This window comes from Odontomachus brunneus, unplaced genomic scaffold, assembly GCF_010583005.1.
Source record: "Odontomachus brunneus isolate Ranch 3 - 2012 unplaced genomic scaffold, Obru_v1 Obru_scaffold_021, whole genome shotgun sequence".
NCBI classification, from domain to species: Eukaryota; Metazoa; Arthropoda; class Insecta; order Hymenoptera; family Formicidae; genus Odontomachus; species Odontomachus brunneus.
In genome coordinates, this window is record NW_022639471.1 from 380328 (window position 1) to 395322 (window position 14995).

General features: G+C 30.2%; 3 protein-coding genes across 3 annotated transcripts in view; all 3 read left to right on the forward strand.

The window, feature by feature from the left end:
- Positions 1-1359, forward strand: part of LOC116842122 — a 5690-nt gene extending 4331 nt beyond the window's left edge. Inside the window, exons 7-11 of the mRNA XM_032810867.1 lie at positions 180-325; positions 430-562; positions 646-805; positions 919-1050; positions 1208-1359. Coding sequence (XP_032666758.1) covers positions 180-325; positions 430-562; positions 646-705 — 339 coding nt within the window. The 3' untranslated portion in view covers positions 706-805; positions 919-1050; positions 1208-1359. The remainder of the gene's footprint in view (positions 1-179; positions 326-429; positions 563-645; positions 806-918; positions 1051-1207) is intronic.
- A 3903-nt stretch (positions 1360-5262) lies between these two features.
- Positions 5263-10807, forward strand: LOC116842127. The gene is made up of 12 exons (XM_032810874.1): positions 5263-5481; positions 6235-6354; positions 6690-6807; positions 7316-7577; positions 7955-8077; positions 8138-8228; positions 9551-9696; positions 9801-9933; positions 10017-10172; positions 10296-10425; positions 10581-10628; positions 10748-10807. The coding sequence occupies exons 1-9, from the start codon at positions 5314-5316 to the stop codon at positions 10074-10076; spliced, it is 1221 nt and encodes a 406-aa protein (XP_032666765.1). The 5' UTR covers positions 5263-5313; the 3' UTR covers positions 10077-10172; positions 10296-10425; positions 10581-10628; positions 10748-10807.
- Positions 10808-11284: 477 nt separating this feature from the next.
- On the forward strand, positions 11285-13424 carry LOC116842089 (odorant receptor 4-like). The gene is made up of 6 exons (XM_032810789.1): positions 11285-11498; positions 11601-11754; positions 11866-11953; positions 12168-12304; positions 12466-12598; positions 12685-13424. Exons 2-6 carry the CDS (start codon positions 11705-11707, stop codon positions 12742-12744), a joined length of 468 nt encoding a protein of 155 aa, XP_032666680.1. The 5' UTR covers positions 11285-11498; positions 11601-11704; the 3' UTR covers positions 12745-13424.
- The last annotated feature ends 1571 nt before the right edge of the window (positions 13425-14995 follow it).

The following is a 14995-nucleotide window of genomic DNA, read 5'->3' on the forward strand; positions in this document are numbered from 1 at the left end:
CCTGCTTGGGTATAATATGTATATGTGCATTATGTAATTACTCTTTTGCATTTCTATTTTGTTGTAATATAACTCCGTTTTACAAAATGACAAAATATGTAAAATTATTAATAGGTGATTCTGAAATAGAGGTATGCGAGATTTATTTCAATCATGTTATGAATCTAGTTTTCTTCTAGCTTTTGCAGATTATATCGTTTAGAGAAGATATTAGGGAATTATTAATACATATAACATATGTAAAAACCAGTATTTTGTATATGTTTTTATCAAATTATATCGGACAACAAGTCACGGATCACTACAACAATATATTTTTCAACGCGTAAGACACTTTTTGACACGATGCTTACAATGAATTGTTTTGAAATAAGACGAACACACGCAAAAATAATTTAATTTTTCAAAAACGAATATATTTCTCTTTAGGTACAATGTTCGATGGTATATGACGCCCTTATCTATACAGAGACTGATAGTGCTGCTATTACAAAGGGGTAACAAAAATTTCACCTTGAATATCGGTAGATTGTTTTCAGCATCTTTAGAATGTTTTGCTAGGGTAAAAAAAATCAGGCATCTTATTATATTTATAAGATGGCATATTTTAAGTAAATATACATAAACGAAGTTGACTTATTTCAGTTGTCGAGTGCGTCGATGTCTTACTTTACTGTTATGTATTCTATGCAGCAACGGGATTAAGATTTAAATAATAGCAGAAAATAGAAAAGAGAAGTAAGATCAAAGTAAAAGATTAAAGTTTAAAAAGTAAAGACTAAAGTAGTTACTGGCGTAAGTAGTTGTAAGTAAAAGCTTAAATAATTATTTATTATCATGGTTTATCTTATTCTTCAGTCATTTCATCATTTACAAGGTGTCAGCCGGAAATTCACGATTATTTAATTTTTTGTATAGAGTATCACTGACCTTTGACATAATTGGTCCTTAACATCGTAGAAGCAAGGAGACTCGTTAGATTAGATTCATTAGAAAGCTTTTTATTACAAATAACACAGCTTACGGCATACGATATAATAATATATATAGGTAACTGTATAAAATATTACAAGTATATAAAATTGTTGGCATTTATGTCTTCAATATGATACTACAACAAAAAGCTTGTGAATACATATTAGACACCGTCGCAAACATCATGCAAAAGTTTACTGTACTTCATACTCTACCAATTATTATTTTGCAGCTGACACGTCGGTATGTGTGGTTGTCGCTCCCAGAGACCAAACATATCGTACGAGTGCGCGAACCAAAATGAAACGGAGGTACCGAGTGCTGAGAGTGGGGGAGAGCAACTAAACTTGCGCGTATCTCGACCAACAAGTTATCATACATGTGTCATTCTATAGGAAATAAATCTTGAAACGATGAATTTTTTATGGCGTTAAATCGATTGTCTACTTTGTCTAATCCTATTTTCCTTTATAAATTTTATTATATACTACAATGTATAGCCGCAAGTGTTTCGTTCTTACGTTTACATTTTGAGTTTATCTATACTACGTTTATGGTAAATTCCACAATTTACGATCGACTTTAAGTTAGAGAAGAATAATTTTCTATGGTATAATTTTTGGATGCACGGAGAATTAGAAAGAAGGATGAGTAGAACTTTGCTCACACTTCCGGAATCAAACGCGTCTCTGTATCCCCGGAAACATGACCTGCAACAAGACTCGATATTTCAGATATATTCGCGTCTTCTTACTTATAATCGGTTTATGATCTTATCGACAATTGAAATTCGTTCGATTTCAGATAATTTTGGTTTCTGGAATTTTCATGAGCTATATATTCAGATATATTAATCTATGAGCTATATATTCAGATATATTTCAGATATATTAATCTTTTCAATCATATTAACGTACGAAGGTATTAAAAACAGTAACAAAAAAAAATCAAATAAAATAAACGAATAATGTTTTTGAAATATAAATTTTTCAATTAATTTACTGGTTGCAGTTTACGGCATTTCTGACTACGAAGTGTACTCACGATTTTGTCATTAAAGTTCTAAAATAATTTTCAAAACGAGATTTTGTATGTGTGTCTGAATGTGTGTGTGTGTGTATGTGTGTGTGTATGTGTGTGTGTGTGCCTATATTGTGTGCGTGTGTGTACGAGAATAATAATTATTTTTTTTTATATTCTTTTTATGTGTTGTTAATTTGTAGCAATGTAACTCCTTTCTACGTAAAATTAGGGTTGATTCTGAGATTTGTGTTAAATTTATATTAATTATATTCTCTTAAATTTTTCACATTATGTCGTTTGGAAACAATGATAACGACACATTGCAAATAATATATCTAATTATTATATATACGTTCTTATCAAACTACGTCAGACAAATAGTTACTGATCACTATAACAATATATTTTTCACCGCGTAAGACGCTTTCCAATATAACACAATTAATTATTTTGAATACAAACGCACAAACTCAATAATAACTTATTTTTCAAAAGTGACTATTTTTACTTGCAGATATAATGTTCTATGGTATGAGACACGTCTATCTATACAGAAATTAATAATACTGCTGCTACAGAGGGGTAACACAAATTTTCATTTATATATTGATAAATTTTCAGCATCTTTAAAAAGTTTTGCCACGATAAAAAATATCAAGTTAAATCATAATATACTCAAGATGACATACTTTAAATAGAAAATATGCAAAAAACGTCGTTTTTATTCTAGTTGGCAAGTGCGTCGATGTCTTTCTTTACCATAATATATTCTGTGCAAAAACATAATTAGGATTTACGTGATTATATGAAGATTTCATCACGTAATTAAGATTTACGTGGTAAGATTTACAATTGAAGAGTACATAAACTGTAGAAAGAAATAGCAAATATGTTCAATTTTTTTAGCAATTAATTATTATAAAAGGTAAATAATTCATAGATGATTGCGTAATTAGAATATCTTGGATATTGAAATGAAGCCTTAAATTATTTAACTCTGGTAAACCTCAAGATCTAAGTTTATTAACTTTATTAACGTATTTGTTACTGTTGTTGTGTCATGCGTTTTCAAATAAAAACCGCTTTGCAATATTTAAGATTCATATATTTCAGGTTATACCAGCAATAACTACATAGAGTTAATCATTATATTATTTAATGATAAAATAAAAAAGAAACAACATTTATCACATTTAGTTCACTTGGAAATAGGGTTGAAAGGGGCGATATTAAAATATTTGATTGTATATTTGACTGTAAATAATAAATGCTTTTTCACTTCTTGTTTTGCGTGTTATATTCTTCGATAAATTGAAGGAATAGCAGAATTTCTAATGATGTCAATAACGATAACTATAGACGAGACGGAAATTATACAATAGATTATACTTGATATCGTTGTATCTAGTGCGTTTATTACAAAACTACTTTTATCTTTAGCGATCGATGACATTCCTTATGATATATCAATATAAAATTGATAATTTTGTTTGTAGATATTTGTGCTTATGTTGTGATGCACGAACGCGAAATTTATGAGTATCCATTGATGCTACCGGAAAATTTATTCACATGCTCACACAAGCTGCAGCAGTCGTAGAAACAATTTTCTAATTAGCATGTTAACATATGTGAGAGAGACTGTACAATTCAATTCGTTTTTAAAATACAAACACATCGTACGAGTGCACAAACTAAAATGAAATCAACAAAGTACGACGTGAAAAGCGTACGACTACGCTTGCGCGTGTTTCGATCGAGGCGTTATAACAAACGTGTTATTTTATGAGAAATAAATGTCTATTGAGAGAGAATTTCGTAGGGTGTTATATTGATCGCCTATTTGCCTACCTGTTTTAGCACGTGGTTACGTTCCAAACTGACTCAAACATAATAGTCTGTATGGTTGTATCGGAACCGTTAGTTTTGCAATGGTTAAACTGAGATCTGAGATTATAATACATATGACGAGTTATTTACTATGAGTTATTTACTATGAGTTATTTACTATGAGTTATTTACTATATTATTTTTGTTATATATTATATTATTTTTAGCTTTGTATTTATCCTTTTGGCAAATTAAAAATACAAATTTGATTATGTTTTATCTGATATTACCAGTAACCGAATGAATCGTTTGACAAAATTCCAGATTCTAATCATACAGAGCGTTTTTTAGTTGTGCTATCTCGCACTCTAAGATATTTATTTGGTTTTCAAAGCCAGATATCATTAATTTATATGTATAACATTCGATGGTATGTAACACAGCTACATATACAAAAATTAATAATATTGCTACTGCAAAGGGATAACGAAACTTTTATTTTGTATACCGATGGATTGTTCTCAACATCCTTAGAGTGTTTTACTATTGAAAAAAAGTTTGATTAAATATTCAAAATAATATATTTTAAATAAAAATATATAAACAAAGATGTTTCTTATTGTAGTTAATAAGTACGTCGATGTCTTACTTTACTATTGTGTATTCAATACACTCAGGAGGTTAAGATTTATTGTCAAATGGTACAAAAATAAAAAAAGAAAGTAAAATATTCTTGCTCACCAGTAGTTAATTATTGTATTAAATCGAACACATACCAACAACTGCCGTTTGATAATGTCAACAGCAATAGACGGTTTACCGTAGCTGTAAGCATTAATCCGTAGAATGCATCTGATCAACTTGTAGAATATTTTCATCTGTAGCGAATTGGCATATCACAGCACATACGATAGACGATTACTATGTAATATGTTTGTAAATATTTACTTTGCACGAACGCAAAGTCTATAAGCACACTTCGATACTCTACCGGAAGCTCAATATCACAAGAGAGTTACAGTACTTTATACTTCACAGATACTAATGTTATAACTAACACTTCGACACACATGTAATGGGACAACTTATATAGTTTTCAAAGTTCAAAGTCATCGTACGGTTGCATAAGCTCGAATGAAGAATGGGAAACTGCGGTGTCAAGAAAAAACGACTACGCTTGCGCGTACTTCGATCGACATGTTATTACACATGCGTTAGTCTGTGGGAAATAAACATTCGTTGAATTTCGTACGGTCTCAAATCGATCGTCCGTTTACCTACCCATTTCCGTACGAGGTAGTAAGAATCGCGAGTGTTCCGAACTCACAACAATTTCGCACCACCTTACTTTACATTTAAGTAAAATTAGGCAATTTGTAGTAGAGTTTAGGATAGAATAGAAACAAATTAAGGTAAAGAAAAGCAAATTACTGAAATGACTGGTTGCAAGGAGGGAATGTGTTCCGATGGCGTTTTTGCAATCAGATGCATTTCGTTCTCCGCGGAAACATGATCTCCTATGAGGCGCGATATTTCAAACTGAATCGAATCTTACTGCTCTTAGTTGGCTTGTGGCCGTACCAGCAACCGAAATATGCTCGACTTCAAGTATTTATACTGTTTGGTATCTTTACGTACGGCATTCTATATCAAGTGAGTCCATCTTTTTATTTGTATTAATATATTGATTATGTCTTATATGTTAACGCACAATTAATTTACTACAGCAAGAAAAACAAAAGAATGCAAGTATGTTACATGCAATATGTTAATCCAGATAATGCTTGTTTAATTACAAATGTTTGAATATTAAGAAATGAAATTTAATTTTGAAGCACGGAGAAAACTGCTATGATTGCTACACACACATTCTATAATTAGGGAGAAAATTTATGTACTTTCAAATTAAATAGATATTGCAACAAAAGTTGCTGTTGTTATATGCCCATCTATATAGTTCTCGCAACCATAGTTCTTGTGATACGTAATGCTCAGTTAGTATATTCTCATGTATAACTGTTTCGAACCGGAAGAATATTGCTATCTCTTTGTTGTGGTTTGCAGAACGAATACTATGGTTGAAATATCTGTAGAATTTGGTTATGTTAAACAGCAGTGAGAGTACTGCTCAAACAGACAGTAAAGAAAACTAACGTATCAGTTACAAAGCACTATGTTTGCTACAACCATCTTATATGTATGTGCGAAAAATAACATTAATATTTTATAACGGCCATCTTTAGTGTTTTCTTCGTGCGCAATTATTTTTCTTCAATCAAGTTTCGTAATTTAAGCGTATCTTTAGCATAACTTTAAGTGTAACCGTCTGATATTTCTGTTAATATAACATTGTAACTGATGAAATATTTGTTGCTTATTAACTTTTAATAAAGTTATTGTTTGCAGCTTCGAATCCTTGTGACTGAAAAGTTGACATTTAATTTTATGGTTAACGTTTTCTCTCTTGCATTATTTCATATTATAGGCGGAATACAATATATGTCGTTTTGGACCAACATGAACACTGTAAGCTGCGTTTTCATGTGTTTTTATATATAACGAAGTCGCGAAGCTATATTGCATAGTCATGTGCGTGTTTGTATTCTCGTATCCAAATTCTTCAAGTATTATTCTAATTGCTACTTTCTAATTTTCCGTATAATTTTATTTTTTGCAATATTCTACGTGTGGGACTCTATTTATAAATAATATTATATTTCAATCACGTTATATGTAAATATCTATGTATAAATATCATTATTATAAGCTTATGAAAACGTTGTGAATTCTCACATAACACGCATGCCTCGAAGACTTCTTACGTTTTTGAGAGTGTTGTATTAGAATTTATGACATGACAGGTGAAATGGTCATTGGACTATCTGATGTATATGTGTAACGAGCTAAAAGATGACAATGAGATCGCTATCATAGAAAGTTATGGACGCATTATGCAACGTTATACAATTGCCCTTACATGTAAGATATCATTTGTTGACTTTTATTACAGGTTACAAAATGAAATACATTGAGAGAAAATTATATTAAAAGCAACAAATATCTCCTTGATAGGTGCCATTAACATACTTACTTAAATTTACATTCTCTTTATTTAAACCAAATATTGTTTATTTAAAGTAGGTAATATTTGATTTAAATAAAGAGAATCTAGATTTAAGTTAATATGTTAATAACACCCATCAAAAAAATATTTGATGATTTGAATATAATTTTTCTCTCAACGTAAGCTACAGTCGTGAGCAAATCCAAATGACTAATATGTTTACAATAATATAACATGTTTTTATGTAAATAGTAACAAAATATATAATCATAAGTATTAACAAATAAAATTAATGGTCTATAAGAGCCATCGCTCTCGCATTCGAACACGCACGCGCGTTACAAAAAAGTTATTATAAAATTTATACAATAAAATTAATTTTACATGTTCATACATTCATTACATGTCTCTTTAAATCCTTAGCGCTTATAATGTTCTTGATATTTATTATTATCACCGAGTCAATTTTGGGCCAGAATGTTGAAGGTTCTTTGCTTGTGAACGAGTCTCAATCACATCGTGCCCTGATGTGGATAACCGATTTTGCCAATCGAAAAAAAGATATATGTTTAATTTTGCTGCACACGAATGTACTCATTTGTATAGAGCTGATCGTAACGGTAGCAACCGGTAGTATGCTCATAGGATATCTCCAATATAGCTGCGCAATGTTTAGTATCGCTTGGTAAGACAATAAATGTAGTAATGCAATGTAAAAGTACTATAATATTTTGACACTAATGACATTGATATCTAACTATGAAAATTTTTATTGTTTTCGATTTTCAATACGAATATTTGAACATTCAAAGTAGAATATAATATATATTTTCTTTCTCTCCACTCTATTTCTATATTAAGAATTTAAATGCTAATATTTTAAGACAATAAAAAAATAATAAAATGTCCAAAGTTGGATACTAAGATTAGTAGTGCTCAGACATTATTTTTACCTTACGTAAACTTGAATTGAAAGTAAAATCGCTGTTAGTCATCTTTAGTGATGTTGGATAAGGTAACAGTGTCTATATATCATGTTTATAGCACAAAAATTATTTATAGTTATCGTATCCAGCAAGCGATAAATATTGATCAGGAAAATCAAATCAATATCAATCCGAAAAAAGAAATCATAGTTTCTAAAGGGATTATTTATGCCGTGGACATTCATCGCAAAGCTATGGAGTTAGTATATATTCAAACATACGTGTACAATGCATAACATAATGACTTTCATTGCTTTAGGTATTGCAAGTTTCTAATAACCAAATTTGAGGGAACGTTCTTCCTCATGATAGTATTTGGCGTAACTTCGTTGAGCCTCAATATTTATCGCGTGAGTTTTCTCACTCTTCTAAATATAGTTTTGTGTAATAACATTACACTATTTTAGAACAATTTATTATGACATAATCAGAATATATAATTACGGTAACATTAAAATAATATCAAAATCAGAAAATAATTGAATCATGATTGGAAAGTGAATTTTTTAGTCATGTAATTGATTTTTTGTTCTATCTGGAAAGGCAAGTTACTGTATTTGACGCAAATAACAATTCGAATTTTATAAATCACGTAAATTTAAAAAAATTCATTAATATCAAAGTTACCCAAGTAGAAATTGTATTCGTTTCGCCAATAAGGAAAAATGGCTCAATACTGGGTCGATACTGAAAAGCGGATGTCCGGTTATGGTACTGGCTCAGTGCTGGGCTTAATATAAAAAAGCTGTATTATTGGTGCTGGCTCCGTATTCAGATTAGGTATTGGATAGTCGTACCGTGTGTATACTGGGGCGTTACCGAAAAGTGTTTGTCGTTTTTGGCCCAGTATTAATAAAGCTGTATTATTGGTACTGGCTCTGTTCGTAGAATCTGTACTGGATACCCAAGTAAAAATCGTATACAATCTGCAAATAGATGATATTGGGTCAGTATTGTTCCTGTACCGAGAAACGGATGATACTAATGTCCTTTATGGGAAAACGGAAGAGGTCCCTAACGCGAAACCTAGATAGCCCAGTGGTAAGAACACTTGTCTGACAAGCGGAAGACTCGAGTTCGTCGATTCCAACTGTCGATTCCAGCTGTCGCCCCAAAAATTTTTTCCTTATATAACTATTAAAAATACACTTGTATAGGTACGAGTGCAGCCCCGGCTATAGTTTGATCTTTCTTTCCATACTATATAATTGTAATATTAATAATTGCACAAATAATAAAAATTACTAGGAATCGATACTGGCCCAGTACTGGGAATAGATACTTCTCTAGTGCTAGGAATCAATACTTTTTTCATACTAGTACAGTACTGATTTCCGGTACTGTGACTGTACTGTCTTCCGATACAGGCCCTTTTCTATCATCCCAGTATCACACCAATACTAAGCCCGTACATTTAGCCCTGGCATTTAGTACTATGCCAGTAACGTTTACTATAAATCGGTACTGGGTCACTTTGATGCTAGTAGTAAATTCCTGCTTGAGTATAATATGTATATGTGCATTATGTAATTACTCTTTTGCATTTCTATTTTGTTGTAATATAACTCCGTTTTACAAAATGACAAAATATGTAAAATTATTAATAGGTGATTCTGAAATAGAGGTATGCGAGATTTATTTCAATCATGTTTTGAATCTAGTTTTCTTCTAGCTTTTGCAGATTATATCGTTTAGAGAAGATATTAGGGAATTATTAATACATATAACATATGTAATAACCAGTATTTTGTATATGTTTTTATCAAATTATATCGGACAACAAGTCACGGATCACTACAACAATATATTTTTCAACGCGTAAGACACTTTTTGACACGATGCTTACAATGAATTGTTTTGAAATAAGACGAAAACACGCAAAAATAATTTAATTTTTCAAAGACAAATATATTTCTCTTTAGGTACAATGTTCGATGGTATATGATGCCCTTATCTATACAGAGACTGATAGTGCTGCTACTACAAAGGGGTAACAAAAATTTCACCTTGAATATCGGTAGATTGTTTTCAGCATCTTTAGAATGTTTTACTACGGTAAAAAAAATCAGCCATCTTATTATATTTATAAGATGGCATATTTTAAGTAAATATACATAAACGAAGTTGACTTATTTCAGTTGTCGAGTGCGTCGATGTCTTACTTTACTGTTATGTATTCTATGCAGCAACGGGATTAAGATATAACTTTAAATAATAGCGGAAAATAGAAAAGAGAAGTAAGATCAAAGTAAAAGATTAAAGTTTAAAAAGTAAAGACTAAAATAGTTACTGGCGTAAGTAGTTGAAATTAAAAGCTTAAATAATTATTTATTATCATGGTTTATCTTATCCTTCAGTCATTTCATCATTTACAAGGTGTCAGCCGGAAATTCACGATTATTTAATTTTTTGTATAGAGTATCACTGACCTTTGACATAATTGGTCCTTAACATCGTAGAAGCAAGGAGATTCGTTAGATTAGATTCATTAGAAAGCATTTTATTACAAATAACACAGCTTACGGCATGCGATATAATAATATATAGGTAACTGTATAAAATATTACAAGTATATAAAATTGCTGACATTTGTCTTCAATATGATGCTACAACAAAAAGCTTGTGAATACATATTAGACACCGTCGCAAACACCATGTAAAAGTTTACTGTACTTTATACTCTACCAATTATTATTTTGCAGCTGACAATTTTGGTCTCTGTAATTTTTATGAGCTGTATTGTATTTCAGGTATGTTAATTTTCTTAATCATAATATATACATTAATGTACGGATGTATTAAAAAAAGATAAAAAAAAACGAATAACGGTTTTGCAATATGAAATTCTCAAATAATTTACTGCTTGCAGTTTAGGGCATTGCTGACTACAAAGTGTACTCCTGATTTTGTCATTAAAGTTCTTTCCTCGGCATTATTTTATGCTTTCTTTGTAATTCATTATATCTCATTTGAGCTTAATATAAAGCGTGTAAGTTATGCATTTGTTTTAACAATACGACTTCTATGTATACATATACTCACACTTTGTTTCGTCATACACTCTGTTTCTTCCCTTTATTTGTTAATATTTTATTATTTAATGATCTGAAAGATGAGAATGAACTCGCTATCATAGAAAGTTACACATGCACCGCGAAATGTTACATGGTTAAAATTAGACGTAAGATAATATTTTATGATTTTTTCTATACATATTATGTAGTAAAATAGATTGCGTTTATAATAAAAATTAAATTATTGACCACTAGCAAATATAGTATAATTGTTGATTCGATATTTCGAAAAAAGATTAAGAAACCTATTTTTTTTTAATGAGCGTTCTTTTAATTATCCACAGTTCTTCTCATCTGCATTGTTTTTATTTTGTTTTGTTCCGTGATGAAAAACATTTTTGATATTTACCTGCTTACAAATTATTCTCGCTCAAATCACGCAATACGAATTATAACTGAATATTTTGTCGACAACAGAAAATATTTTTATTTGACATGGTTGCATATGGATGTAGTGTTTTGTATAGGAGAGACTATGTTAATAACGACTGGCACAATATTAATAGAATATTTTCAACATATTTGTGGAATGTTTAGTATCGCCTGGTAAGAAAATTATTATAATAATGCATTAATGTAATAATATTAATGTAATAGTATAAAAATCAGGCTTGTAATTGAAAAGTTGGCTGTTTTAATATATTCCAGAAAGCTACATACGTTCACAGGGAAGAAAAATTATTTACAGCTATTGTATTGATAAGGCGATAAAAATCACCAGTCGACAAGATATTGCTATACGAAATGATATAATGCATAGGAATATAATCTGTGCTGTCAATATTCATCGCAAAGCTATAAAGTTGGTATATACTTTATGACTGAAATATTACGTGTAATAAAAATTACTTAATTTTTGAAGGCAGCACCCTCTTAATAAATCGCTTTGAAGTGTACTTTTTTTTCTTGATAGTGATTGTTGTGACTTGCTTGAGTCTCAATATCTTCCGAGTGAGTTTTATCCCGTTCTTAAAAAAAGGATCTTAAACGAATATCCTGAATGAAGTTGTGTTATTGGCGCGGCTTTTAAAATAACTCTTACGTGGTATAATACGTATTTTTTAATTCGAAATAAAATGAAAATCTATATTGAAAAATGATTTACGACATATCAATAATATGTGACACTGCTAGAGAACGTATTGATACGTAATTAATCAATTCAGTAATGTTTTAAAAATTTTTATCATAACCACTGTGTCTTAGATTTTTCAGGTTCTGTCGCTTAGAGAAAACGTCGAGAATTTTTTTCTGCATTTTATGTATGTAATTAGTATATTCACATATCTGTTCCTGGCTAACTATATTGGACAAGAAATTATAGATCATAATAACCCTATATTCGTCACTGCGTAAGATACATTTCCATTCATTGGTCATAATTAATTACAGTGCAGAGCAATAATAAAAGACGAAGTTAATGTAATTTTTCAAGCCAAATTTTTGTACACTGGACAGTACTAATATTAACATTTTCTACATTTCTTTGTAGTATAATTATTATTTTTTGCAGATACAACGTTCGATGGTATGCCGCACCGATACATATACAGAAGCTGATATTGTTTCTGCTGCAAAGGAACAAGAAAATTTTCGGCCTGAATGTCGGTGGATTGTTTACAGCATCCTTAGAATGCTTCAGCACGGTAATAAACATTAGAATATATCATGACGTATTGAATGTAACGCTCTATAAGTGACAAAAAACAAAGTGATGGATTTTTTGGTATAGCTGTCGAGTGCATCGATGTCTTACTTTACCTTACTGCATTCTACGCAGCAGCAAAATTAAAACCTAACATGGAATAATATATGTTGTAAAGTAGAAAAAGAGAGAAAGAGAAATTATATCCAACTTCTTCGCCTATAGTAAACTATTGTATAAAATAAGTCGAACAATTCCAACATCTTAAATTTCAAGCCCAATCCTAAATTGTTTGGCACTTTCAAAGTTAAAAATAGAATTTTATTTGGTATTGTTTTTATTCCATACAATTATACTTAACTGTCGATAATTTTACTCTTTTACTGAAGATTACTAATGTTATTTTGCTACTTTTGCTGAAAACTGCTAATGTTATTTATCAATTTAATTAAATTGTGGTTTTAACAGCCAGCGAGTTTTAATAGCAAGCGCGTGCGCTGGTATGTAGCACTTCTACCTATACAACGGTTGATACTGCTTCTGCTGTAAAGAGGAAATAAAATATTTGACTTGAATATCGACGGATTGTTTCCAGTATCTTTAGATTCGCTATGGTGAAAAGATATCAGTATAAATCATGGTATATTCATAGTAACAATGTTTTATAACTTTGAGTAAAGGTATATTATAAATGCAGTCATCGCTTGTTTCAGTTGTCGGATTCATCGATGTCTTACTTTACTGTCATGCATTCTATACAACAAACATGTTAAAGCTTAACACTGAATAATCGAAGAGTAGAGAAGAGTAGAGAGGAAAAAAGTTAAAATTAGAAAATGGGAAGAAAGAATAAAACATTTGTTTAGATTCCTTTTGTTGCGTAATTAACTACTGAATAAAATATGTAGGTTTTAGTTTATTAAGGAAGATTTTGCTACTTAATAGATAGAGACACGACATATAAACATAGATCATCTAAAACAGATGATACGCAATCTTATTATTGCTCATTATATTTTCCAGCTGTATCATAGACTATTCGGAATTTCGCAAATACTTCATAAACTTTTATTTTCTTCGTCCATTGAAGATTATATTCTGCAATATACCTAAGACACATTAACAACGGGAATCTAATGTTATGAATAATACTTAATCAATACAATATTGAATACAATTATACAATTATAAATTAAATATTTAATAATACAATTAATTAAGAATAATAACTGCTATTAGTATTATTCCTTTATGGTATTCAGTACTTTAGAAGCAAAGAGATACATTAAAAGATTTTGTTATTAAAAACGTTGGCTTTCACGACGACATACATAGATAAAGTAGCTAAGTTTTATAAGATGATTATTTGTGTTCTTAATATGGACTTGTATATATGGATTATAAAACGGTTATAAATGGTAAACGATTATAAATGGTAAACATTAAAAAACCCATCACCGTAAGATCGAATCATGAACGTTACCCACTTTAATTTATATAATAGTTAATTTTAATTTTCAAACAATGGAATTTAATTTTTATCGTCGTCGTCCATTTCGTCGTTGTTTTTTCCATTTCAAGCAAATTTACGGATAACATTTCAAGCAAATTTACGGATAATTCCAATCCCTGGGAAACTACATATATATAACAAAAGTAAGTAGATAAAACGGCGAAGTAAGTACATAAAACTTTCTCCTAGTATGTTTCTTTTGATATGCACTATAATAATATATTTTATTTTATGCGTAATATTGTGTCGAGATCATATTTGCCTAATAACTATTCCTCTTTTCCTCGAAATTTCTTGAAGCAAAATTTCACTCGAAAAATAGAGTAGTGATAGTCAAGACACGCCAGTTCAAGTAATTTTTTTATTCATACAAAATAAATTCCCTGTTCTAAGTCACTGAGTAAATATTTCCAATCGAAAAGTAAATCTGATACTTGATCTGGCTTACGATTGGTGCCATGTGTTTTGTCCATCTATTTCTGACACATGTAGTTCGTTCTTTTTCGCTGGACTACCTGAATATAATCGCAACGAAGAAATTATTTGCAGTTATCGCATTAATCGAGTAATGGGAATTCAGTAAGGAATTTTCTAAAACAGAGTAGTTTGATTTTCAAAGGATTAGTCAATGGAATCGATATGCATCGCATAGCTACAAGGTTAGTGTCGGATTATCTACTTGATTTTTAGGTTGTAATTCATCGTAAAAGGCACTTTCATTTCGAGAAAAATATATCTTTGTAAAATAGACTTTCATTTATTTGTAAAAAATTGTTAGATTAGAAAAAATAGTCAATAATGGGAGTATGTTGAAATGAATACATAACATTTTCGAAAAATTTAGTAACATCATTGTAAGATACTCTTGAAACAATTCAAATTTTT

Bases quoted from the DNA above. Each gene is read 5' to 3' on its own strand.
- LOC116842089 (XM_032810789.1), top strand. From the start codon at position 11,705: ATGCATAGGAATATAATCTGTGCTGTCAATATTCATCGCAAAGCTATA. The intron at 11,755-11,865 runs GTTGGTATATAC...TTTTCTTGATAG, and splicing joins ATTCATCGCAAAGCTATAAA to TGATTGTTGTGACTTGCTTG. The intron at 11,954-12,167 runs TGAAGTTGTGTT...TAGATTTTTCAG, and splicing joins TCTTAAACGAATATCCTGAA to GTTCTGTCGCTTAGAGAAAA.
- LOC116842127 (XM_032810874.1), top strand. From the start codon at position 5,314: ATGCATTTCGTTCTCCGCGGAAACATGATCTCCTATGAGGCGCGATAT. The intron at 6,355-6,689 runs GTAAGCTGCGTT...ATGACATGACAG, and splicing joins TTTGGACCAACATGAACACT to GTGAAATGGTCATTGGACTA. The intron at 9,697-9,800 runs GTAAGACACTTT...ATTTCTCTTTAG, and splicing joins AACAATATATTTTTCAACGC to GTACAATGTTCGATGGTATA.